Source organism: Larus michahellis, chromosome 7 (assembly GCF_964199755.1).
Source record: "Larus michahellis chromosome 7, bLarMic1.1, whole genome shotgun sequence".
Classification (NCBI taxonomy): domain Eukaryota; kingdom Metazoa; phylum Chordata; class Aves; order Charadriiformes; family Laridae; genus Larus; species Larus michahellis.
In genome coordinates this window covers 2,146,473-2,171,916 of record NC_133902.1, presented here as the reverse complement: position 1 = coordinate 2,171,916, position 25,444 = coordinate 2,146,473, and the positions used below count along the sequence as shown (strand labels likewise).

General features: G+C 43.1%; 1 protein-coding gene across 8 annotated transcripts in view; it reads right to left on the bottom strand.

Annotated features, from left to right (window-relative positions):
* The window catches only part of CUX1 (cut like homeobox 1), a 280,996-nt gene that overhangs the window by 20,818 nt on the left and 234,734 nt on the right, over positions 1-25,444 (bottom strand). For 7 of the 8 annotated variants that reach the window (XM_074595973.1, XM_074595975.1, XM_074595979.1 and 4 more), the window contains 3 exons: positions 24,774-24,962; positions 19,641-19,905; positions 13,374-14,892 (listed from right to left, as the gene is read on the bottom strand). The exons of the other annotated variant lie outside the window; for it this stretch is intronic. In XM_074595973.1, coding sequence (XP_074452074.1) covers positions 14,181-14,892; positions 19,641-19,905; positions 24,774-24,962 — 1,166 coding nt within the window. In that variant the 3' untranslated portion in view covers positions 13,374-14,180. Of the gene's footprint in view, positions 1-13,373; positions 14,893-19,640; positions 19,906-24,773; positions 24,963-25,444 lie in introns of those variants that run through there. 8 annotated transcript variants of the gene reach the window in all.

Below are 25,444 nucleotides of genomic sequence, written 5' to 3'. Positions count from 1 at the left end.
GATGAGGTTGCTCTAGAGACAGAGGCTGTAGGAGAAGACATCAAGAGCCTTCAGTGACATCCTTCAGGGATGTATGGAGATGCGCAGTCCTAGACGGCAAGGACTGGGACTGGTAACAGTGAAAACAGCAAGAACAACCCTTCTCTTTTTTACTTGCATGTGCTGTCAAAAAGACAAGAAAAAACAGGGACAGAAGAAACCAGATCACATCCAACGCCCTGAAAACAAAACTTGAGACTTCATCTGCCCAAGTGACAAAGGGTTGGGAGCACAGGGAAAAGACCTCTTCACCCCAGCTGCCACGCTCATTACGATACGTCCTTCTTCGAGTTCCCCGCAGCCCTTTTCATCAGTGCCCTTGGATACCTCTGTGAAAGCGGCCCTGGGGAAGCGCAAACCGAGCCACCAAACCGCAGCGAGATGAGCGCCCGCCCGGCAGCAGCTCACTACCCAGCTCCCCGGGTTTCTCTGCCGGCTGCCAGCAGAGGACGAGGTGCAGGTTTCTGCTCCCTCCCCTGCTTTTCCCCCTTTCTTTTCACATTGTGAAGGCCTGCCGGGAAGGGAAGGTTTGAAGGATTTCTCCTTCCCTTTCCTCCTGGCCCAGCCACTCCAAAATAAACAGCCCCCAGCAAAGAAACACAGTACTGCTTAATAAATCCACCCTGCAAGGACAGAGATTTCATAGAAGAACGGATTATTTCCAAAGGTTCTAAGATAATTACATGGGTAACTAGGAAGAGTTCAAGAAAACAGTTTGAATTTTCTTATCAGTTTCCCATAGCTTGGAGCAAAAAGAAAATAAAATGCTCTACTGTAATCAAATCATGTTTTCTGAAGCCCTCTGTTGGCAAGTACACAATTTCTTCACCACTTCCATGAAAACAGAAATACTTAGAAGGAAACGACAGCACTTCGGAATGGAAAGAAGTGCGGCCCAAAAGCACCGCGCCAGCTGCTCACAGTGTGTTCCTACCTGGTGGGAACAAGACGCCATGTGAAAAAACACCCCCTTTCCCACTGAAAGACCAACCGCCTCCCGCTGCCTGCGGGGCAGGAGGGGGCCCACGGCCAGTACCTGTGGCCCTGAGGTGCTCACCCCGTGCTAACTTATTCCTGCACCTAAGGATACAACAAACAAGACTTTCTCCCATTAACTCAGCAAATGCCCGTAGTATTTCCTATGTAAAACCTCACCCTTGCTACAGCATCTAACTCCAGAAGTAGCCATTTACCAGCAGGGACACTGGGGACACACAGGTACACCCAGTGCTGACCAGTAAGCGTCTATGGGAACACACAGCATACGCTTCTCCTTCTGAAAAGGAGATTTTCAACATCCTTTTGAAGGGCTACCAATAAAGCTATCATGGAAGATCCAACTGCCTCCATGGAAGACCGTACGTATCTGCTCCTGACTCCTGAGATGCACCCTTGTGCTTTGGGTTGCCTCCCTAGCTTCCCAAAACTAAGCTTTTGGAGATTCGGCTTGAGAGGACAGCCTGGTTTTATCCTCGATCCATGCTTCCGAGCTACAGTGAGCCCTCGCCAGCTCCTTCTGTACCAGGTCTGTGCTTTCACAAGCAGAATGCACCTTTCGCTCATGAGCATGTGTCTGGTTTGAGTAGTTCAGTGCCGATACCACCGTACCTAAAGAAAAGTGCAGGTTACAAATATACAAATTAAACCAACTCGAGCCAACACTTTAACCAACACTTTAAATGTGTAGATACTCAGTATCAAGCTTAAAATGATTAGGGTCAAATTATACAAGATAATGCCATTCATAGCAAGCAACAGTTTGACCGGTCATTAAATAGTAGGGGGAAAAAAGGTGTTAAACCCAGAACCTTAACACCACGTGGAACAACCTGTCACAGACGTTTCAAAAGCAGAAAACACACACTTATAAAGAAATGAAGGCATTAAATAGCATTTCCGATACATTTTGAAGAGGATCCCACCCACTCCTGGACAACTAATCAGAGCCAAAGATGGCAACGACACACATTGAACACAAGGACAGCAGGGTGCTGGAGCGTGACACCAGCGGGATGGATCCTGGCCCGGGCTGGGAGGGAGGGATCGCGCTGGGAAAGCCCAGGCTGACTCCCCGTTCTCTGGGACAGACCCACAGCAAATTTCCAGCCTGGCCCTCCCAAACCCCTCGTGCCACGCTGAACACACCGTGATCAACCGGGAAGTCAGCCTACGAGGAGGCACACAACAGACGAGCTTACAGCCTGGTAGGAAAAAGATGGAAGATGCAGGAGACGATGTAAATAAATGGAGGTCCCTCGAAATAACCTGCAATTCACAGGTCAAAAATCAGACACGAGCACGCCAGGTAAAACAGCAGCGCACAGGCAAGCGCACACACACACGCTCTACCTAAAACCAGAGCATGCAACCTAGAGATTTATTCTACTAGTTTTGAAAATACAATTCCACCGATGGATTACAACATCTGCTCCTTACCGAACTTCAAATTCTAGACTCTGTGGATACTGAGCACATTTATAGGAACAACATCTCATAAGGCACTAGAAGAGGAATTCGTGTGAAGTATCTGTAAGAATAAACAGTGCGCCAAATATCTGTGAAAATTCTTTTACATTTTCATTGTTGAATCTAAAGCATTTCTGACCTCAGGCAATGTCTTTAACGAAATTTTTTAAAATCAGCTAATATATATCGTTATGGTGCTCAGAACAATCCCCCTCGCAGTCTCAGACCCAAAATACATCTTTTGTGCCCATGAAGCCAGGTGTCCACCGCCCATGGACTGCAGCAGGAACCATCACACTTCGGTTCCACTGAAAAAAATGATATAGTTTGGAAATCTGACACTTCGATATTCAAGGTATTGAGAACGCTTCCACCCCTTAGAAACTGATACAGAAAAAGTCAATTTTCTTCCCCTGGACAAGCACAAATCCCCCCCGGCCCCAGGCCCTTCACGCCCCCGGACGTGACCGACTGAACCACAATGTAAATGTTTGCTGCTGGGACTCAGGTCTCACCTTAATAAAGACAGCCCACGCGGAATTGTGTTTGTATAAAAGATATTTACTTCAATTATCACACCTAGGGTGCTAGTGAATAATAATAATAATAATACATCGTGTGAGTTTCATACAGTGATATTGCTTCTCCATATCATATAGGGACCGTTGTACAGTGCTGAGAACAAACATTATATGGCTAACCAAACAAAGACAGAAGAAACAATGCCATTCTGCTGACGGAGGGAGCGCTGCCCTGCTACTGCCAGCCATATAAACTCTTACTTTTATGTTTAAACAAATACCAAGAAATAAAATGTTACAAAAGATGAGTCACAGCAACACAATGTGGGCGTCTCAAAGCTACTTGTACAAAAAAAAATGACACTTTTTTTTTCTTTTTTGGTCAATTGGGTCTTTGTGAGGATCTTTTTTTTTTTTTTTCTTTTTTTAAATCTGTGATTGTGAATATAACAAACAAGCTCTAAAAACATCTAAGACTTAGTGCGTTACAGAAAAAATATAAAATACTGCTAAAAATGTAAGACACCACAATACACTGGGGTAAAAACTGAGCTTATTATTAAAAAAAAAAAAAAAAAAAAGTTCTCAGGAAAAAGTACACCACTTTCTGTTTGAGTTCATCTTGTGCTGTGTTAGTAGTCGGGGCATTTCAAAGGTCTGCCCATTATCATGGCAAGTAGTTATTGCACAAATGCAAAGAGTTAATTTTTTAATAAAAAACAAAATAATGAAAAGGGACATGAGGGAAACAATTTAAAAAAAAAAAAAAAAAAAAAAAAAGAAAAGAACATCCCCCCCCCCCCCCCCCCCCAGCCAGCCTCCATCTGCTCTGGAATTAACGTCCAAATTGGTACATGTGACACTCTCGCAGCATCTCCAGCGAGTGTGGGGCGCACGGTGCCCGCTCTCCGAAACGGAAGGGTAGAAAATGCTTTTCAACACAGAAATGCATAGAGTATTCTGACAGGAACAACCTTTTTGTTTTGCAGAGGTTATCCAATAGTTACCGTAGGGCTTTTTTTTTTTGTTGGTTTTTTTTTTTTTGTTGTTGTTGTTTTTTTTTTTTTTCTTTCAGACCACGCCAGAAGGAAAGAACCTCACGTGGGAAATTCATCTGATGGTTGGGTTTTTTTGATTTTTTTTTTTTTTTTTTTTTTTTTAGTGGGACACCCTCGAAAGGCAAAGTGCAAATTTGCTTCCAAAATCCACAGAAGTGGTGATGTGCCCTGCAACTAAGCTCAGCACCTTTCCATCTCTGCCCGCTGCTGAGGTTTTTCCTAGCGGGGCCGGCGCGGTGAGCGCTGACCGGAGGCCCTCGGCATCCATCCTCCCTCCTGCAGCACGCACTCCCCTGCGCCGAGCCGGGGGGAACTTCCATTTGGCCTACGCAGATTTTCTCTCCCTCGCCCCCACCCCAGGTGCTACCTAGCCAGGGAACGCCTGTCTGAACGTGTTTCCACACTGCAAGAAAACTGAACAACTCCTCCGTGACAAAGATCAATCCACAACGTGTATTTCCAGAGTTCACACCAGGAAAAGTTGCCGCTGCACAAGGTGATTTTTTTTTTTTTCTCATTTCCTTTTTTTTTTTTTCTTTTTTTTTTTTTCCTTGACCAACTTTGAACGAGAAGAAAATCAGCTCTGAATTCAGAAATTCAAACATATGCCAACAAAGATGAACATCACAGGAAACCAGTCTCTCGTTTTAAATGAACACTCTTGAGTAAATCACAATGTACTTTGACAAAGGGGCACTGCATCTTCATGAAATTCTCAGTAGAGGCTCTAGGAGGCTAAGGGTATTTTCTCTCTCTGTATATTTTAAGTCTCTTCTCTCACAACTGAGGCTTCTTGTTCTCAGTCCTAAATTATTTTAAAACTATTTAAATAATATTATTTATTAGGCATTTAGATAAAATACTTTAAAAAAAAAAAAAAATGATTGCTCTAGAAAACACAACAGGGGCACAATGATATGGACACTAGGACGAGGCGACACCACCCCGCTCCATCGCTAGGATAGCCCAAACGTTCTCCAACGTCCGCTCAGGGGATATGTATACTCCTGTTGTGTTTGTATCAAACAAAAACAAACCTCAAAAAAAGAAACTGTTAAAATTAATCTCATAAATAGGAAACACTAGAATGTTTTCCTAATTACAAACCACCTTTATATATTTCACCTTATGATGCTGTAGAGAGAGCAAGCTTGGAAAATAACACACAAGGGCTGGTAAGGGCTGAGGACGCCGGAGGGTGAAAGCCTGTTCTTTACAAAACCAAATTAAGACTGGAATGACTTTACAGTGCCTCGCCGCCCAGAGACGGTGCGGCTCTGGGCATGGAAATGAAGACAGCGTGTATTACCGATGGCACAAAGGGACACGGTCGCAGACAGCGATGGATGAAGTCCACGAGTGTTTCCTAAATGCTGAGACCTACGAGTACACGGGTGAGAGTGAGCCCTACGAGCATGAACGCCGACGGGTGGTGGTGGACCTTCCAACCCAAGATCCCACCGTGCTGCTGGAGCCAACCCAGGGGGATGTATTTTTTTTTTTTCCCCAGGAACGTGAATTCTCTTGAACTAGAGCTCGCGCTCGCCTGCGTTTGGCAGCTGGGACACGAACCTCCGAACGCAGAACGAGAATTTCTATTGCACAAAGACTTGGCGCACAGTGTCTGACGTGCTCGTTAGCAAAGGGGCAACTCATGTCGGGCCACTGAAATGCTCCTCTATCGGTGTTTGCTTCCCCCCACCCCAAATGAAAAGCGGCTGCGAACGCTGCAATCTCGATCACTGTGCTTTAGATTATTCTCCATGAAGAGACTAGGAAATAAGGCACATAGCTTTCCAAGTATAGAAAGTTTGTTAAATAGTAAATTCTAGGAAAGTAGCAAAACCTAAAAACTTAACGGGAGATGCAGTAACATGCAGCATTTTGATGGCACGCCTACTGAATGAAAATAAAGCTAAACTAAAATCTTTCCCTCGCAGAAAAAAGGCGCTCCACGGTCTCCATCTCTCTAGAGGAGGCGAGAAGGAAACAGAAGCCCTGATGAAGGAAAAGGAAAGTACGATGCAGATGAGACCTTGCTGATTCCCCACACACCTCCTTCACGAACCAGATGCTGCAGTACTCCCCGTACAGCCCGTACTAGCATCCAGAGGTAACTAGGTACTTTGGAAACACTTTTAAAGCTAGTAATAATTTACCCACATATAAACGATACATCAAAATAGCACTAAGGGTCTAGTGCAAGCTAACAAAAGCCAGAGATGTCTAATTGAAAGACTGATTGTAGAAAATATTTTTTGTAGTTGCTTGGAGAGAAGACTGTACTTCAGAGCAAGTCAAGTGCCAAGTTTTATTTCTTCTCTTGAAAACACAGGTGCTCACCTTCGAAGAGGAACTGCATAACAGAATTTCTATTTCATTCCCAAGAATACTTGAATTTTCAGCTTAGGGGGAGCAAGAATGAACTGCTCGCTCTAATTCAATACTTGGCTTAATTTACTGATTATCTGTTTTCGCAAATATTTTAAACATGTCCTTACTGTTCACCTTCCCGCCGTACATAGGTATAGGCGGGTACATTTTACCTGTGCAAATATCTGGCGTACTCACTTCCTGCAGGCTGTACCGAAGGAAAACCTACAGACCAACTGTTACGGGATGTGGCAGGCGAGGTTTGACCCTTCCTTTCAAATTGCTTGGCTTTTGCGCATCTCAGACCCTTCGAACTATTTTTATGTATTCTGAACGTGATCTTCCCCCTCCTCGTTAGCTAAACCCGCGTCTCTCCAACAAGCCCATCTCTCAGATGGCCCATCCCCTCTTTACAACAGGGAACTCATCACACAAGTGGGAAAATGGCACCCTCCAAGCACTAAAATACATATTGGTTTGAAGCCCTCGCTCACGTATGCCCCAAATGATTTCATGAATTTGGCTGTAGCAATTCTACTGCACCATTAAGACCAAGCACGCAAATACTACATATACAGAGGGGCTTTTCCATACTGGAATAATGTACATATACACATTGAACAACTCCTAAAAAACGCATATTAATTACCCGCATAGACAGAAGAGGATAACGCAACTTAACGCCGTTATTCTTGCTATCAATAGAGAGATTGTGCTGTTATGAACATTACCACAGAATTACACAGTAACTATGCAAAAAGCAGGTATGTCACCACAACAGCAGGGAATTCCTGGCACGACTCTCCATTTCCAAGGATCTTTGGATGAAGATTGTACTACGTAGTACGAAAATCTCTAAAATTCAAACAGAAACTCAAAGACATGACATCATGGGGACCTTTAGGCATCTACTTTTGCTGTACTGTTTCCTGCACTATTTCGTTCTGGTTGAGAATTCAGTCATTCTCCACACTTGGATATTTCAAAATATGAAGGAACTGAAACGATACTATGAAACCAACAGTTTTAATAACAAGAAATCTACAGAACCGTGGCAAAAACCTAACATCGCTGTGAGTAACGCAAGCTTGAAAAATGGCAGCAATTGTCCTTCATAGAAGAGCTGGACAAGGAAAAATACAATAATCTTCTTAATCTTTTAAAAGGAGGCATTTCCTTTCAATGCACTTTAGTGCCAGAACATGTCTGCGAATAGCGATGAAAATCAAGCCCGGGAATCAGAGCAGGTTTTTGCCAGTCACAAAATAGTTGTAGAAACGCAGACTTCACAGACAGCCAAGGACTCTGGGTTTGACACGGAGTGCCCAGGTTTTGGGAAAAGCAGGTGTGATGCCTCCGTCGGTCCTCGGCTGTACCAGAGGACACCGGTGAGGGGGCTCACTAATAAAAGTTCAACTTTCTTCAACCGCAAAATGACCTTACAACTAATAATTTATATTAAATATGCCACAGTACCACTTGGCTGGGGGGGAAATCATCCCTGAGGAGAGAGATGGCACCACTTACACACCTATTTTTAAGGCTTTTTGAAATCTTAAGTGCACAGGCCTAATGCGAGCCTTCTCCAAAAGGATAAATTTCATCTTCAGAGCATAAAAACTTTTTATCCTTGCATATTAACAGGGTAGGGTATAGTACATGACCTGGTCATGTAGGACAAATCAGTCCCTAGGCATAGCATAAAGGGCTTTTCTTACTATAAAGTTCATTATTAACTATATTTTATATATGGCGTAGTCAATACATCCCATAGAAGGCTTGGGGAGGAAAGAACAAATCCATTAAATAATATTTCTACATTTTAGAGTTCAAATATATATGTGAAGGAGACAGGGACCAGTAAGTCACTTTTCAAACTAAGAAGGTTGAGCCAGAAAAGAAATTCAGGTCTTGTGCTTTCCATGCCAGCGGTTCTCCTGGCAATTTAAAGCTGTCTGGCAAAATTTAAACTGCTGGGGAAAAAAAAGATAGCTTTTTGTTTGTGCAGGATTTTAAAATTCCGTCTTTTTTCAAAAAAGAAGTTGATTGTATATGCAACACAAAGGAAGAAAATGTTGATGTTCAAACAGCGGGGCAACAGAAAGTGCAAGGGGAAAGTAGCAGGCTGACGTAGGAGCGAGCTGGATACTGCTTTGCAGCTCTTTTATCTGCGCGAGTTAAATTTAGGAATACGAGGCTATAAGCAGCTTGTCTCATCAGGGCCCAAACTGCCACTCAACTCACGGGAAAGACTGGATTTGATTTTAGTGAACGTTAAATCCCGCCGCCACCTAAGAACCAGCTTTTCTTCTGCTCCTCCTACGTTTCTGATAGTCTTCAAGAAAGGCTCAGCGCTCAGCCACGCGCAGCGGCTTGACGACCGAGAATATCCCAGGATACGTACACTGGGTGAGGAAGAAAGAAGAGAGAATTTAATGAATTCACTTGTTAGAAAGAGACACAACCAGAGCAACACCAGTGCCCTCCCTCTGCACGTCACCACTTTGCTCCCGGTTTGCAGCAAATTGCTAGGATTTCTGATCTCTCTGCGACCTTGCTAAAGGCACTAGCCCAGATCACCGCGGCATTTCCGTTTAAATAAACTATTTTGGATTCAAGTGCAAAGAAGTGTCCAAAACCAATTACTTTTTTTCGTATATTCTCATAATTTATATACGGTGAAAATGTTTTTCTGTTTCTAACATGCCCTGTTTTTGCCAGGAGCATTGTTATTTCATGTAAGTTTTAAGAATGCTTGAAATTAATAATTTTAAGATGGAAAATGACAGACTTCTGACGGCAGCTGTGCTAGTGGGGACTGCAATCATTGCGCGCATTTTCCATTATTTCATTACATTATTTTGTCTGATTTCCCTCAATCCCCTTCTATGCGAATTTATCGGCTTTGTAGTTTGAATTACCACCAGAACGATGCACTTCTCTAACTTATTCTTTCTCCCATTAAAGGACTGAAAAATAGCAACTTTTAAGTAATTGGATCAGAGAGTATTGCATAGAATTCTGTCGTGCTCATGAACCCCCTTCTCTACACCATTCCATATGAACAAGTTACATAAAAATAATGCAAAAATCTTTCACCTACGGACAAAGGCACGTACATTTTTTTTCTTTTTAACTATAAGATAGATCTTTCCTATTACTGCAAGGAGTTTATTACTAAAGCACTCGCTAATTCATGATATGGGCTGAGTGCACCGATACAGGTTCCTTTAAAGAGTGGCTCTATTTATAGGCGTTTTACAGATGAATAAATAAAATGGTCAAATTTTATGGCATCAACAGCAATTGTAATTAAATGCGTTTCTGCCGATAAACACGTGCAATTCTGTTGTCTGAAATCTGTATCCTCAAAAATGGAAGCGTATCGACAATCCCACTGTATGACGTCTCTGCCAAGAGATACACTGCCCTTGCTTTTAGCAAACAAAGCACTACACTTTTTTCCTTCCCTAACCATCCCGAGAGAAAAATCGACAATTTTAACTGCAGTATAAAAGTATTTCTGTTAAAACAGCCTGGGCACTTCCTCCACAGCTTTAGTAAGAGCACGGAACTGGAAACAAGAGAGAGAAAATAAAAATGCTTTTAAAGAACCTCAGGAAAAAACAGACTCCGGCATTGCAGATTTTTTGAAAACTGCCTGTGCTTTTATCCGTCAGGAAAAGAAATGCCGTCAGCGAGGGCTCTGCCACGCTCCACACTCCACAAAACGGCTGCCCCGTGAGATGAGCCCCATGTCACACGCGCTGAATAACGCCGTCTGCCTTCCCGTGTCATCGGTGACCCAAGAGGGTAAAAAGCCACCGTGCTACTCTTTGGCATTCCTTCTCCTCCAACTTTTTATCCTTTTCTTTGAATTAAGTAAAAACAAAGTTATTCTGATACACATTTTCCTAAAAGCGTCGCTTCCAAATGCCGCACTTGACCCGAAATCTAGCCAAAATCTTTCAGTGTTGCTCAAGTTCAGTCTCTAAACCGGGGAGGTCTCTGCCAGGTTGGAAAGCCAGTAGGTAACTCATCTCCAACAAGAGAATCTCAGCAGTAGTTCAAGCTAATCCGTTTTACTTTCCGCTGAAACAGAAAAGCAGCTGCGACCTTGCCTAAAAACCAGGAACAAACAGCTGGGAACATCACTTAACCTCTACGCGCTCGATCTGAGGGTGCTCGTCTGCCCGTGCCCTCAAATAAGGTGGTCACTAAGGAACCCAAAGGGACTCCCGGCAGGACGGCCCGGGTCACCCCAACAGCATCTCAGCAGGCTAATCCACATTCAACGCAGATCATTAAATATGAAACAACAAAAGGAGCTAAGCCATTAATAAAGTGCCAAAAATATAGGAAATACTGACAGCATTTTATTTGATTAATTTTATAATAGATACCAATGACAACCCTTGGCAGGATGGAGTGACTTCTGACTTACGAATGCTGTCTTTATCCAGCAAAATCACAAGACTCAAACGTAATAATGGAGCTTAGAATTAACAGTTAGTGTTATAAAAGAAAGATTTCCTCTAGGGCAAGCTACAGATATGCTTTTTAAAAATCATTACAGCGTTAAAAACTGGGCAGATGCTAAGGAATCCTAAAGAACTGGTGGAAACCTGAAAAGCAAAACAAAAATAAACAGGGGAAAAAAAAAGATATAAGTTTCAAGGCACTTAACGTATTGCTTATTAAGAAGAGAGATTGACCTTAAGTGCTGCATTTGCGTTCGACCTGTGAATACAGTTCTGCTGTCGTATAATGCAGCAAGAGCTCTCAGTAAGCATCATGGAATGCAATCATATAGACACAGGCACAAGAACAGTTTGGGGAATATTAATTACAAAACGAATTGTCAAACAGAAAAAAACCCCTCACTATCGAGAAAGCCGAGAGTAACCACTTGACTGCATCAAGCACCTGGATCTCAAACCAGCAGACAAGGACAGTAGGAACAGACTGGCAAGTGTATTGCCTAGAATTAATTAAAAAAACCCAACCCGAACCAAACAACAACGAAGAAAAAATAAAGAACGTAAGAAAATATCGGCATCTTCTAGTCAGAAGTTTTGCTTCTTGGCTGAAGATGCACCTTGTTATGACTTGTATTAAGGTATGTGTACTTTTACCAGGACGTGCATTTATCGATGGAGCTGTGCTTTGTAAGTCAAACCAGGACACTGTACAGATACAGAGAGGTAACACTTTGCTTCACCACCTTATTTCCCTCGCTGGCCGTTCCCGCGGACTAACTGCACTCCAGATAAGAAGCCGTAACCGCTTCCAGCACGTGCTGTCACATACTGGTGTCTGTTATTACAAATTGTCTCCTCAGCTCGTAACAGAAAGGGGCAGTTGCTCTCTCTGTTTCTCAATTTTAGTTTTGCATCACAAGTCCCCAATTACCCAAGGAGGTATCCTGAAACAGCTAGCAGTAAAAATAGGAAATAAATCCCTGCCTTTCAGCCTCCTAGAGCCTTCTTTTCTTAATCATGAAAAGGATTGATTTTAGTGTACTGATTCTCAATTTGTGAAAACTTGCGCTAAGTGCTGCTGTTGCATGGTAAGAGACTGTAAATGAAATACATAAGTTCTAAAACATCATGCAAGAAATGTGGTTTCACATCTTACAGTCAAAAATCCTACTAATGAATTAATACAAGCACACTGAGGTGTAATATTGGGAACATACCTTTAAAGTCGGAACTCCTCTCCCCATCCCTCCCTCCCCCAAAATCAGAAAAGTAATATTAATTAAACTTAAGAAGTAATGAATGCACCATTAAAGTGTCATCAAAAAGATGCTGACCTAAGACAAAAGTTCAATGATACACAATACGGTCAAAAAGTCTTCAATCAATAATATACAGTATGACAACTACATCTTGTAAATTATACCCAATACTGCCGGCAGTCTATCCCTCTAAAGAATATTTGCCCCCTTTCATCCCTTCCTAACAATCAGATAATAAAATACAGCACCTATAAATAAGCAAAAAAAAATTATATATATATATATTTATATATATATATATATTCCGAAATCATCTATTGTTAGTTTTAAAGATATGGCAATAAAGGAGTCTAAATTAGCAAACTTGTAGAAGCCATAACTGATAAAACAGCTTATTGAAAAAAGGTGGCAGTAATGCACTCTATGTGTGCACAAGTACGTAAGAAAATACACAGACGTATAAAATTGCACGCACACACTCACGCACACACATCCTTCCACACACCTCTATGCTCACGCATATACATATAGACAACAGGAGGAGTTAGAGACAAGTTAGAATTTGATTTGTACTTTGATCAGCCCTAACCTGTGCATAAAATAATGGAAAAAGGCTGTATTTCTGCAGGGCAGAATGGTCTAGACTGGGACTCGAGAGCATGAATGTTTTGGTTTGGAGTTTGGGCTATTTCCGTCCCGGTAAGAGCCCGTCTGGTCATTGCCATGTACTCTTTATCCACGCAAAAATAAGCTTCCCACAACTAAAACGTATTTAAAATCAGTGCTTGCGGTGGGAAGAGAGTCAGTAAATGGCCACCAACAGCAGGAAAAGTTCTTGATCTGAGGCAGCTCCAGTCCCCTCTTAGTGGTGTGTGACAGCAATCGTACACGTGAACTACACTTTCATCGATTCCAGGTAAGCTGAATATTTCGGGTTACAGAATATGTCCCCAAAGTAGCAGGCTGAAATGTTACTGGCCAACATTTTTTGAGCGATCTGTCTTTACAGAAAGGAAATTCTGTACACTACGAACCAAGTGAAATGATCAAGTACATGCTGTTTCTAAGTTGTCTCCTAAACCTCCTAGATATGAGGTCTGATCAGCGTGCTCTGTGGTTAGAGGTTAAAAAGCAGATTATAAAATACCTAGATTCAGATTTTTTTTTTTTGTCCTGATTTGGCCTAAAATGGAGTGTATTAAACAAATTCTGGTCTGCAAAAGACCAGAATCAGTTAAAGCTATGAAACAATGTGCACTACGTGTCAATATTCTATTTCACTTACAAGAAAACACTAAGTCAGCTACCACAAATTAAGATATTTTCCTGATGTGACTTTTTTTTTGTTTTGTTAAAAAATATGTGGAGTAAATGTGTTTTTTTTTTTTTTAATTCAAAGTTTCAAACAACAAGATTCTTTTCTTTTCTTGAAAATATGTAGGAATCCAAACTAGTGTGTTTAGAGTCGGTTGACTGTGCAATCTCTTAGTGGCAACTGAACAGCTACAAAAAACTTTCTTTTTTTTTTCTTTTTTTTTTGAAAAATCTCCCCTTTTTTCCTGGTTTAAGAAGATAATAGTGTATTATCGCTCTGTAGCCATTAGATGGCAGATAAAAAGCCCCCTTTTAATATGTGGGTATGATTTTTTTTTTCTTTTTTTTCTGTTTTTCTTTTTTTAAAGCCCACACCAAAGAGGAGGGCACAAGGCAAAGCTGTATGAGTTATTCCAGAAATTGTGGAAATCACTTAGGGCAATAATAAAAACACTTCAGGGTACAAAAAAGCTTGACTACACATTTCAGTTTTCTTCCTCGAAAACACAAACATAAATTGGGCTTAACGCTCCTTTTTGTTTTCTATATGCACCTTGGCCTATGGCGTTTTTGCCCTGTGGCCCGCAGGGCGGTTAAGTGCGCAACACAATAAAACCAGTAGAGGTCCAGTTTCACTCCCCAGCTCTCCAGAGTTGGGCGAGTTTAATCTCAAAACTCCCACTCGACGGCCTCTTCTCGACTCGCGGCCTTCTCCAAGCGGTGGATGATGTTGTTCAAGTTTGCCGCTTTCTTTTTCCTCAAGGAGCTGTCTCGCGTGTTCCTGGAGCTGGCCGCCTCGGAGAAGCCGAACAAGCTCTGAAGAGAGTTGGCTTTCTGCGAGCCTGCGGCTGGCGTCGAGCTCGTACTTGGCACACTGGAGATTTTCTCTGAACTTTCTTTTGACTTGTAGGAGCTCTCCCCTGTAAGGACTGAGGTGGAGGCAGCTGAGGTAGAGGCATCCCCTTCCGTGGCAGAGTTTGGCAGTGTCTCCAGAGCTTCTCCTGGGCGCTGCGATGCCGGCGGAGAGCTCTGGCGCGGTGCTCTGAGCCTGCCCTCGTCGTCGGTGTCCTCCAGGCTCTCCGCCTGGAACGGCTCCGCTTTCTCCGAAGACCTGGCGCCTTGCAGTGCCTCTTCCCCCGCTTCGAAAGCCGACTCCGCTGGCCCTCCCTGAGACTTTGTGGTTGCATTGCTGTACTCATCCGCCTCCGGGCCACTGGGCTTTCCTTCAGGTGGGCCTTCTGCGTCCACGCCATCGCAGCTGTCTCCCTCCGAGCTGTGAGCGGCCCTGCTGCTTCTGGCAGAAGGAGAGTCGCTCGACCCAGCCTGGCTCTGGCTCCCGGCTTGGATCTCCTCAATGAACAGCTCCCGGCGGATGCGAGACCTAGGAGACAAGGGGAGAGGGACGGTGAGTCCGCCGCAGGGTCACTTGGAGCCCCCCGGCCCTACCAGATCCGCCATTCCACACGCCCTTTCGTAAGATGCCATTTTGTCTCGGCTACGGGACAGCTGCACCAAGCCGGGTCAGTGGAAGCGCTCACACCCTCAAACCCAAAGGACTGACTGAAAAGCCGTTTGGAAGAACACAAAATACTGTCATGATGCTCTTAATTTCACTTTCCCTGGCCACACGCCTGCTGTGCTGGAAGGGATGCGGGTTGCAAAGCCCAGGCTGCCCCGGGACTCCTCCATGGCCTGGTGGGGGACAGGCAGTCGCAGACGAGGTTTTGAGCAGATAAACCATTTCTGGTAACTTCTGTGTGCTCAAGGTTGAGACTGACCCCTCTGACTTCCACCAGGATTTTACGTATTTATTGTAAATCTGATGTTGATGACTGCCCCTTCTAGTAACCACAGCAGGTGTTATGGAATAATGCAAAAATATTAACCTTATGCAGATAAACATTGGTGAAAGCCAATGACAGATCATTTTCCCTTCTTTTGCAAGTTTAAGTTAAGTAACATTCATAATCGTATGCTCAATTTTTACAGGACTGGACGTGGTTTAAGGGACAGAGATGAAAGGCTCTGCAGTCTCCCATTCCCACTAGAAGTCTGACATCAGGAAGGTGAAATTTTACAATATACTGGACCAGGAAAGGGATGATTTTAAAAATATGAATACATTTCCAGTAGATCCAGAAGATAAATGGCTTGTAAATAGAAAACAATTCAGGCTTCCACTAGAAATGAGCCACAATTCGCCTAAACGAAAAACAAACAAGGAAAAAATCTGGACAACCCCTTTGGTGTTCTCCTGGACACCAAGGAGAAACAAAGATGAAACCAAGTCCATTGCTCTGAAACCACTCTGGGGAAGCACAGCCTTTTGACAGGTTGTCAGTCTGTGAGCCAGTCTGACTTCTGCCTCATTTTTTATTTAAAAAATCGATTTCAGAACAGGAATAGTGAGAAGGCAGGCAGTGCATTTCAAGGGAATTAATGCACTCCATGTGTGGTTAAAATTGCCTGGTGTGCCACCTTGCGCCTCCCAGTACTTGAAGTGTGCAATAACACCCCAAACACACTACCTTTGCCACTTAACTGGTTCCTTCCTCCCTCTTCCTTCTCTATTTAGGAGCTCCTAATATCCTCACAAGTACAGCACAGTAAGAAAAAAATCTTAGGGTCTAGGCTAACTCTTTCTCTGCACTGCTCTGCCCGAAGGAGAGGTTGTGACCACTGTTCAGGTCCTAATCTGCAGCCAAGAGAGAGCCTCAATGACCTGTGGTCAGGCACTACAGGCACAGGCAGAGTTTGGCAAAACTTTGTTTTTCAGAGTGAAGATAACACTTTTGGTTTTAGCCAGGGACAACTGCTAAGGGTCTTGCAAATCACAAGCGAAATGCAGTCCCAATGCTGATGGCTGGATGAATTTTTCATTTTTCCCTAAATGTGCTGTGGAAGACAGCACACAATGGAAAAAAATTTAGGATAAACGCAGAACACCATCTGAATACTGCTTTTGAAGCTAATGATATTATTGACTTACTTGAAATGCAACAGAGTATTTCAGCAGTATTTGCTGACTCTACACTTTTGAAGGATTTAGGGGGTCTGTAATTTTCCCTAGGAGAATATTATTCACCTAACAGAAGACCACAGGTACTAACATTAATTTTCTATTACTATTAATTGCACGCATCCTGCAACATCGATTATCAGGCTCTTTTTATGCCTACGATTTCCCTGCACAGACATTGATCCAGAACATGCTGCTTCTGTAACGTTCCCCAAGTCAGGAGAGGAACAGGGTAAGAGCTTTGTGCCTGTATGGCATTTAAAATACCTCAGCTCCAGCAAGATGCCGAACGATGACGTGCTCACTGAGTATCTGACCACAACCCTACAGAATACAGGTTTGATGTCTGTGGAAATCCCTGGAATTCACACCCAATATATTGCTCCTGGAATCTAGCATGGCCCCCTGATTAACATAGTAATTAAATCCCTACGGTAAAGAAGAACTGGTGACAGCAGCTAGGAAATTCCAGAGAGCATTCCTCTCAGTGGAAGGTGTTGGCCTCGACACCAACACGTCCTGCTGGCATTCACCAGTGCAACTCCAAGCATCAGAGATCTCCTGGGGTACGTGCGGAAGTTCCCTGCACAAGCCTTCACACAACATCTAAACAAGCACGATGCTACAGTTCATTGAAAAATACGCCCAGAGTAAGAGCAATGATATTTAGGATCCAAGAGCGCTCTTGTTGCTTATTTTTATGTTCTGAGAGCTATGGGATTGGTATGGATCTAACGCCATAGACTGGGTGAAGTTTGCAGACATGTCAAAATCCTTTATACCTATTTATATTCTGAAGTGAATTATTTCTTTGCCTGATGAGGATTTTTTTTTAAGTTTCTTTTGCTGCAGAAAATAAATGCCAGTGCTGACTTTACACCCAGTGGATGTAAGATTCTGCTGGAGCAACCACCTTTGGAAAGTGAGGTTTGGGCTGAATCCCAAAGGAGAAGCATCACTGCAACAGGATTCCCAAGAAACAGGAAGACAAACGTGTCCAAATCTGTACCCTGCCTTACCTGAAGTTACTTTAAAGGAAAATTTGTATTAAAGAATAACTACATGGCCTGAGATGTGGAACTGCTTCTTTACGATGACTCTTCAGTTTGGAAAAGAAACGGACGAGGGAGAGTATAAAAGAGATAAATAAAGTTAAGCGTGGCCTGGAGAAGATGAAGAGGGGAAAGACTACCCATTTCTTGTAATACATGAGCTGCAGAACAGTAGACCCTGTTCCCCTAGAACACGTAACTTGTATCTCTTCTGCAATGTTCTGCAAATGACTTAAGAGTACTTCATGCACAAAAGCTAAGAAAATTATTGTACAGAGGAAAAGAACAGGCACGTGTTTTGATTTTTCAGTGGTGGCAACTGCTCTGAGCACCCAGGGCCCCAGACAGGCTTGAAACATCTTTTTAAATTCCTGGAGACTCAGCAGCACATCTGGGAGCAGGTCCAGATCGCTCGGTGCTGTGAGGCTTGTGCTACCCACTAGCCTATAGCACCTTGTTTATACATTTTTTGTTTTGTATACAACTGTCAGCACCTAGTCTACATTAATGTATAGCTTGGTGTGGCTAAACACACTGATCAATCATGACTTGTCACGCTTTCTCGCAGCACGCCTAAACAGGAGATCTCATGATAATGAGGAAGCTGACACATGCCACCAGTGCTCCCGCGCTCGTCTGCGTAAGTGAGAACAGCACATTTTGCTGTCAGGCCGAAGGGAACATATTTTCATAGGCATTCCTCCAACTTGTGTATAATTGCCTAGAAGTGGGAATTGGAAGAGAGGCCTGCATTTGGAGAACTCTGAGCAGTGAAAGAGGCTGCATCTGTAGCGAATTCAAGTCAATGAAATTCAGTGTAAATATGATTACTTGTTGGTTATAATTTTTAAATTTTATATTCTTTACTATAAACATTAGCTATTGTGCATAATATTTCTGAGATATCTCATTAAACTGTGCTGCTTCTGCTTCAGCAACTTCTCTGTTAAAAGCTGAGAAGGGCCAAAGCAGAAAATACCCTTTAAACGTTAGCAGCTTCTAAAAACAAACAAGTTTAGCAGTCTGGACTAATTAGGAACATTACTGGCTCCGAGTGAAGCAGCAGAATAATACTAAATCTGGTATCTTAACTGTACCTGTTCAATATTCATTAGCACAAATTTCTTGGAGAAAAGTCTGCTGCACTAATTTAGATTCCCAATCCCAAGCACAGCTGATAATACGTTTATTCAAATCCTTGTAATTCCTATATGCGATTCCAGCACTGTTTCTTTTTATCAGTGTCTCTAGGCCAAACCCTGCTTCAGTGGTTCAAGTGCAGAGAAGGTTCCTTCTAAGAGAGAGGAACCAGAGTTTAGCTCCTCTAGAGTTCCTTCCTAGAGAAAGGAACTGAACAGACCAACATCTTATCTCATTTCAGTGGGACTCGATGATTTAATCATAACAATAAAATAAACCTGCGGCCACATCTGACTTCAGCGTTATCGGTTCTCTGTCCTTTATGACTGTCCAAGAGCTTCCCAGAAATACAGCACATGCTGTGCCTATTTTCAGAGCTCGGTGGCTCAAGACCTAAAAGAAAATCCTCTTTTTGCACTTACGTGGGAGTATTACACGATGAAAGCAGTGCAATTCTGATGCCATCCAGCAGAGGACACTTCCAAGCACCCCCCACCAACTGACCCAGGCATAAGACACAAACCGCACACCTCTCTGTGTGTACGGACGTGCGAGGATCCGTCTGTGTGAGCGTGCACATGCAAGTCAGAAAGACCAGCCTTGCTTACTGCAATGGGATTTATAAATATTCAATAGTGGACATCTCTAAATCCACGCCCACCCCAAAAGCAAGACTTTCTGTTTAAAAGCGCTACTTCCATCAATATGTGAATATTGCTGTTCCTCCGGGATGACTTAAAATCAGTCCGAAGCATTAGCATTACTGTTAGTTAGAACCTCCCTGCTGTCGAAACCGTTCATTTTGTACAACCGCTCAACGCTAGCGGAAGCAGACACAGCCTGCTGGAGCAGAGCAGCACCCTGCCAAAGCGAATAAAATAAAACCTTTACGAGTAGGGCTCCCGGGAGATCTCATACCTGTAATTGTGGAACCAGTTGATCACGGTGCTGGTTTTCAAGTTGAGCTGCGTAGCGAGTTCCTCAATGGTTTTTGGTGATGGGTATGGCTTTTGCTGGTAGGCTCGTTTCAGAGCTTCCTTCTCTTCTGGTGCCAGCACCACCCGGGGCTTCTTCAGCTGGTGCTGCGGCTGCGGGCTGGCTCCCTGGCTGTAGTCGATTCCAGCGGACGAGGACTCACAAGACTGGCTGTCGCTAACAGAGCTGTGTCGCCGTTTCATGTAGGCTGAAAGAGAAGTGCATCAGATCAGCCCCAGCTGAATACAAATGCAAAATCAATGAATACATGAGCTGTGGAATAAATGTGAAGATGACAGGCTGTGGATGCACGGATGGGCTGTTCGGAGAGAACAGAAAGGAAGGGGCATCATCAGAGATCAGAGGAAAGCAAATGTGGGGAGGATGCAAGCAGCAGAAAAGGAAGAAAGAAGGGAAAGAAAAGAGAGTAAATGGACTGGAAACCTGCCAGAGTTTTATGCTTTTTCAATGAACATGGGACATGAATAACAGGGTTCAGTTAACACGACTTATTTCAAATTCACTCTTTCAAGAGTGGCCAACTTCCACACAAGTACCTGATTAGGACAGTTGCACTTCATTTCAGCTTAAATGGTTTTGGTTGTTAAACGTTTAAGGTGTACACTAAGGTCTCTCTAACACTTTAGGTCTCTGAATTAAAAATATGACTGTGGAAGCTGACGGCAGCCGCAGCCACGTCTCCAACACACGATGGCGCCCGGAGCCCAGAGATCCCAGCGATGGGCTGAATAAATCCATCAGGCCTTTGGTGCTTTTTCCTACAGATCTTCGCTATAGCGGTGACAGGTTATGAAAGAAAAACAGCCCACAGCATCCTCCTCCCCTACACAAGGCTCTTTCGAAAATGCATATACTTTTAAGAAAGCTCTTGCTGCACTGATGGAGCTGGGCGAGGCTGATGGCAGAAGCCTGTGACACCACTGCTGACTCTCCTCCCCAACAGGGACTGAATTATCCTGGCAAATTCTGCACGGAAAGAGTCCCAGCAAACGCTGTCACTGACTTGATCGATTTACACTGGGCAAAGAGAGGTGGGATTTACTGCACCTGGCAGTACCATGCACAAGCGTTGCTAATGAGGGGGCTGAAAACGGCAAATATAAATGAATCTTGTCAATAAAATATTTAATGGCCTGTTAAATACCTTCTAGATATTTCAGGGTTTAGGTATTCGAGAGCTGCAATTTGATAACCTTGGCTATTAAGTTCCAGATTACACCAGCCTGACATCGATCTAGCAGGCGCTAAATCTCCAACAGCCAGGAGCTCCCATCAGAGCCAGCGACCAATGCGGGGCACGTCACAATGGTCAGCAACCAAAGTCTTTGAAAAATAAATTTCTCTCTCCCCACAGCTCTGCCTTTAGGCTGAGAGCGCACAAAGAATAAAAATTCAATGCAATCAAATAAACGGAAATGTTCAAAGCCCTTCTCACAGAAGCCAACTTCTCCTGGCAGAGCTCCCGACAGGACTGGCTAGGTTTTCTGTCTCCAGCGGGTTTCAGCATCCTGTCCTCGACATGGTGGGACGTCCAGTGGGAGCCTTTTTATACTGTGTCTTACTATTGTCGAAGTGAATTTTGAACACACTCTGTAACCTTTGGGGGTATCTGCACGGCCCTCATTTTGTTTTTCCTGAATATGACAGATTACCTGTGGATTGCCTACTGTGTAAGATCACTGATATGGAACAGAACGCGAGTTGCTCATGATCCATCACTCTGCCATGATGCAGTGCTGCACGCGTTTGAAATAACCATACAAAGCAAAGTTGTTGGGTTTTTTTAATAAATAAACTTCATTAAAAAAATCACCTATTTAAGTTGTCGCAACCAGATGCAGAACCGCAAAGCGACCACTGATAAATGCATTATTTCAAGGTGACCCATTGGCCTTATTTTTGCAGCCTTCACGCAACTGTTACAACCTTCAACTACGGAATTAATCATTCTGGCAATATAATCTCACATTTATATAAGGTCTTTAATCTCAAAGACTCCTAGGTGTTATTTCAAACTTGCATTGACACGCAAACTCTATAAACGGGTCCCTTGTCTCCTTTGATAGCGCAACCAAGAGGGCTGAAAGACAGCATCTATCACTTCAGCAACGTGCAGCAGCTTAAAGCAGGCCATGAGACAAAACAGAACCTCGCACGGAAGACGTAAAAGGTGTTTAGGCTATCTCTAACTGGAGTTTCTGGAATTTGGTGAGGCAACTGAGTTAACAAGAGACACCCATGCATCGGGATGCCCTGAATCTCTGCCTTCTCTGCTCTCCAAAGGATGGCATTTCTGGCAGGTCAGAGCTCTCAGCTTCAGACTCCTAAGGACAGCACGGAGCTGTGACAGCTTGGGAAGAATTGCATGCCCTATGCCTACCTCTGCTTTTGTAACCTCACGCTGGGATGACAAAAATTGCAACAGCTTATTTGGGTCTCTTTCCTGTGAATGGAACAAATTACATAAACGCACATATTTCCTTAACAGAAAAATAAAAGGGATGTCCCGCTGTTCTGTCATAACCAATTGTTTTTCTGGAGGATAATATATTACCAGAATAAATTTCCATTGGGCCAAAGGCACAATCTTGGCACTTCGCCATGTGCCGAACTAGCACCTAAGCTTTAGGCTTTCATGGTGCTCTCTGGAAACTTTAGATGACGTTTAGAAAAGCTTTTCCTTTATAATTCTTATTTTAAACATATGTGCGGTGTGTAGACAACATAAGGAGATCATTCAGCACATTTGCAGTGACAGAAAAGCTCCAACTGGAATCCAAGTTGCAAACACACTTGATTTTTGGAGAAGTTTGATTTTTGCCTGTGATCAGTCTCCACTTCTCAGGAGACCTATGAAAAAAACCCACCCCACATGTAATTTGGGCAAAGGTCCAGTTATGGGTCATAAACCGACTTGTCATGGCCTATCTAACTATCCCCTGAGTTTTACTGCCTTTCTTTCCCCCTGCTGCTGCCAACGCAGCATCGCCGTGTCCCTCTGGGAAGACTCCCCAGCATGAGCCCAGCTATAGATGCAGCAGACACCGCTGCAGAACTAGTGGCTGCCCACTGAGGTAAAACAGAGCCCCTTTTAATATAATTTTTATCTTATGCGGTATTGAACAAGATTATTAAAAAGCGAAATAATAGGGAAATAAAGGGAATTAAATTTTCTCCTGACAGCAGGCTTCAGCACTGTTCAGTGAGGAGTGTGACGTTACCAGCGGCAGACACACCGGGAGGTTATAAAAAAGAGGAATGAACTCTTCCAAGGCAGGAAAGGTGGTGCAGAGTGTCTCAGCCTAGTGAGCGTGAACCCCCGGCTTCCTCCAAAGGGGTTCGTTAATGTACATTGCAAATTTTCAGAACCTCTTAAAATGGACATTTATAGCACAAACTTCAGACTGGCAGAACAGAAGAAAAAGATATATGCAGCTCACCTTTATCATAATTATTAATTTACTCCCTTAATAAAACGTGGCAGAGAAATAATTGATAATAATGTCTCACCGGCAGCAGATACAGTTGCATTGTTCTTTAACTGACATTAGCTGAAGGGAAAGTTAAATTCTTAATGTGGCTCTAGAGCAATTTAAAAGGTTAAATCACAGGATCCTCACCTGCATGAAAGGATTTTGCAGAAAATACAGGGTTGAATTCACTTTAGAGTGCTCTGCTCTGAGGACAGCACTTACGCAGTTCAGGAGCTCAGTACTGAGTCTCCGATGATTTAGAGCCTTATCTCTATTCAGGTGCCATCTATAGAGCATGTGTATTGCACAGTGTTTGATAAGAATCCAGTTTAGAAAACAGTTTTGAAAGGATATTGTCAGTACTACTTTTAAATTATTTCTATTTTATTTTTCTGCATTATGGGCGATATTCTCTTTGAGGCTATAAAAATCCAGCTAGTTGACAATTTTATTTCTGCCATATTTCTAATACAGCAAAAACCATCATGGCTCCCTTTGGTTTACAGTTTTAAGTGGGAAACCCAAGTGGATTTTACTCCCCGTGGAAGATCATACGCAATTTGCGGTAAGATACCGCGCTGCATTATATTATACTGGTTACTATGACAAGAATTGGAATTCCTTCTTAAAAGCATGCAAGACTAGAATTTTCCCAGAAGCTCCCTCACTGCAATTTTTAATATAATCACAAAGTTCTTGATCAAATGTGTTAATGCTTTCAGGACATCAGTCAAGAGCAGCGCTTTCAGTGCACACAATTAATGCCGTCTGTACTAATATCATTAAGGGATAGCTCGAGAGATGTATATATCATTAATTAGTTAGCTGCTGATAATGGCAGCCTGTGAGTCTCTCTTGTAAAATCACACAAACACACTAAAAACAGGGCTCTGAATAACCACTGTTTATTAGTAATGAATTTAAAATATAGAGAGTAGGATAAATTGTCAAGATATATTCCCTACTAAGATATCCAGCAACAACTTAGATCTCTCACAGGTACCTACTCATGACCTAGCCATTTGATGCGAGCGTGTGTTAACACATTCACCTTCCCCCATCTCTATAAAAGGCTACAAATTTAATTATTCTCAAATACCCTTTTACAAAGACTGCGTTTTTGTTTCCTCCTAGCGACCATCAGTGCAGGAATGGCAAGAAGCTCTCTCAGGAATCAACGCACAGTTCTTCCAGCCCAACATCTGTGCCCAGCTGCAGCACTATTAACTAATAACCCAAAGCCAGCTCCCAAACTCGCATTTCTCATTTGGTAAGGCAAGTTATCAGTGATACACCAGGGCCTCAGTAATTAATATACAGGAGAATATAGCAAGGATTTCCCGACAGCTGGTGAATATTCAGGGTGTGGGGTAGGTTTTTTGTTTGGCGTTGTTTTGGGGTTTTTTTTTTTGGAGATGTATCTGCTTGAGTTAGCACCAAAAAAAGCTGTCATGAAGTCCTTTTGCATAACCTTCGTAATACTGGATCAATGCTGCCTCTATGCTATTTACGGAGAATTATAAAAGACACGGTTATCTTTGAAATAACGGAAAACATGAGTCAGCAGTCTGCTGCAAGTTACCTTTTTTCTCCATTCGTTTCATATCCATCAGCTTCTCCACGTTGTTGGGATCGTTCAGCCACAGCTGCATGCGGACAAAGGGTTCCCGTCCCTTCAAACTCAGCTTGTGCCAGGGCTTCGGGCGAGCCAGAAGGTCTGAGACAGAGCCTTGTGTTAGCCCTAGGATTGTCTCCCCAAACAAACGCTGACCTAATACGAAATTGAAAATCGCATGAATTCATTCAGCTAAGAGACGAGCCTAACTAAAAAGACAGAACACGTCTACGAGATCATTTGTCAATCATTCTTACTTTAGAATTGCTTGAAAACCCAAAAGAAACATTTAGAAGAATAAAAGCTCTCCCCCCTACTAAAACTGTAAATATTGAGCTTTAATTTAATCCTTAGGATCTGACTGTGGCAGAGAGGGGAGCTCAACAACTTTGGGGACCGGGACCTTACAGTGAAACGGTGTGCAAAAAATAAAATTAATGAGATTAAAAATACACTGAGCTTTCAGCTAAGCAGGCACCTAGTGAGAGCAGTGAGGCTCCTTAGCTCTTATGCAGGAGGGCAGCGCGACAGCTTCGTTCTAACGGGGCAGTCCAAACATTTCAAGCAACCAATGAACCAAAATCAATGCAGCCCCCCATTCAGCAACGGTCACCTAAGTGTCCTCAAAGCAGGTGAGC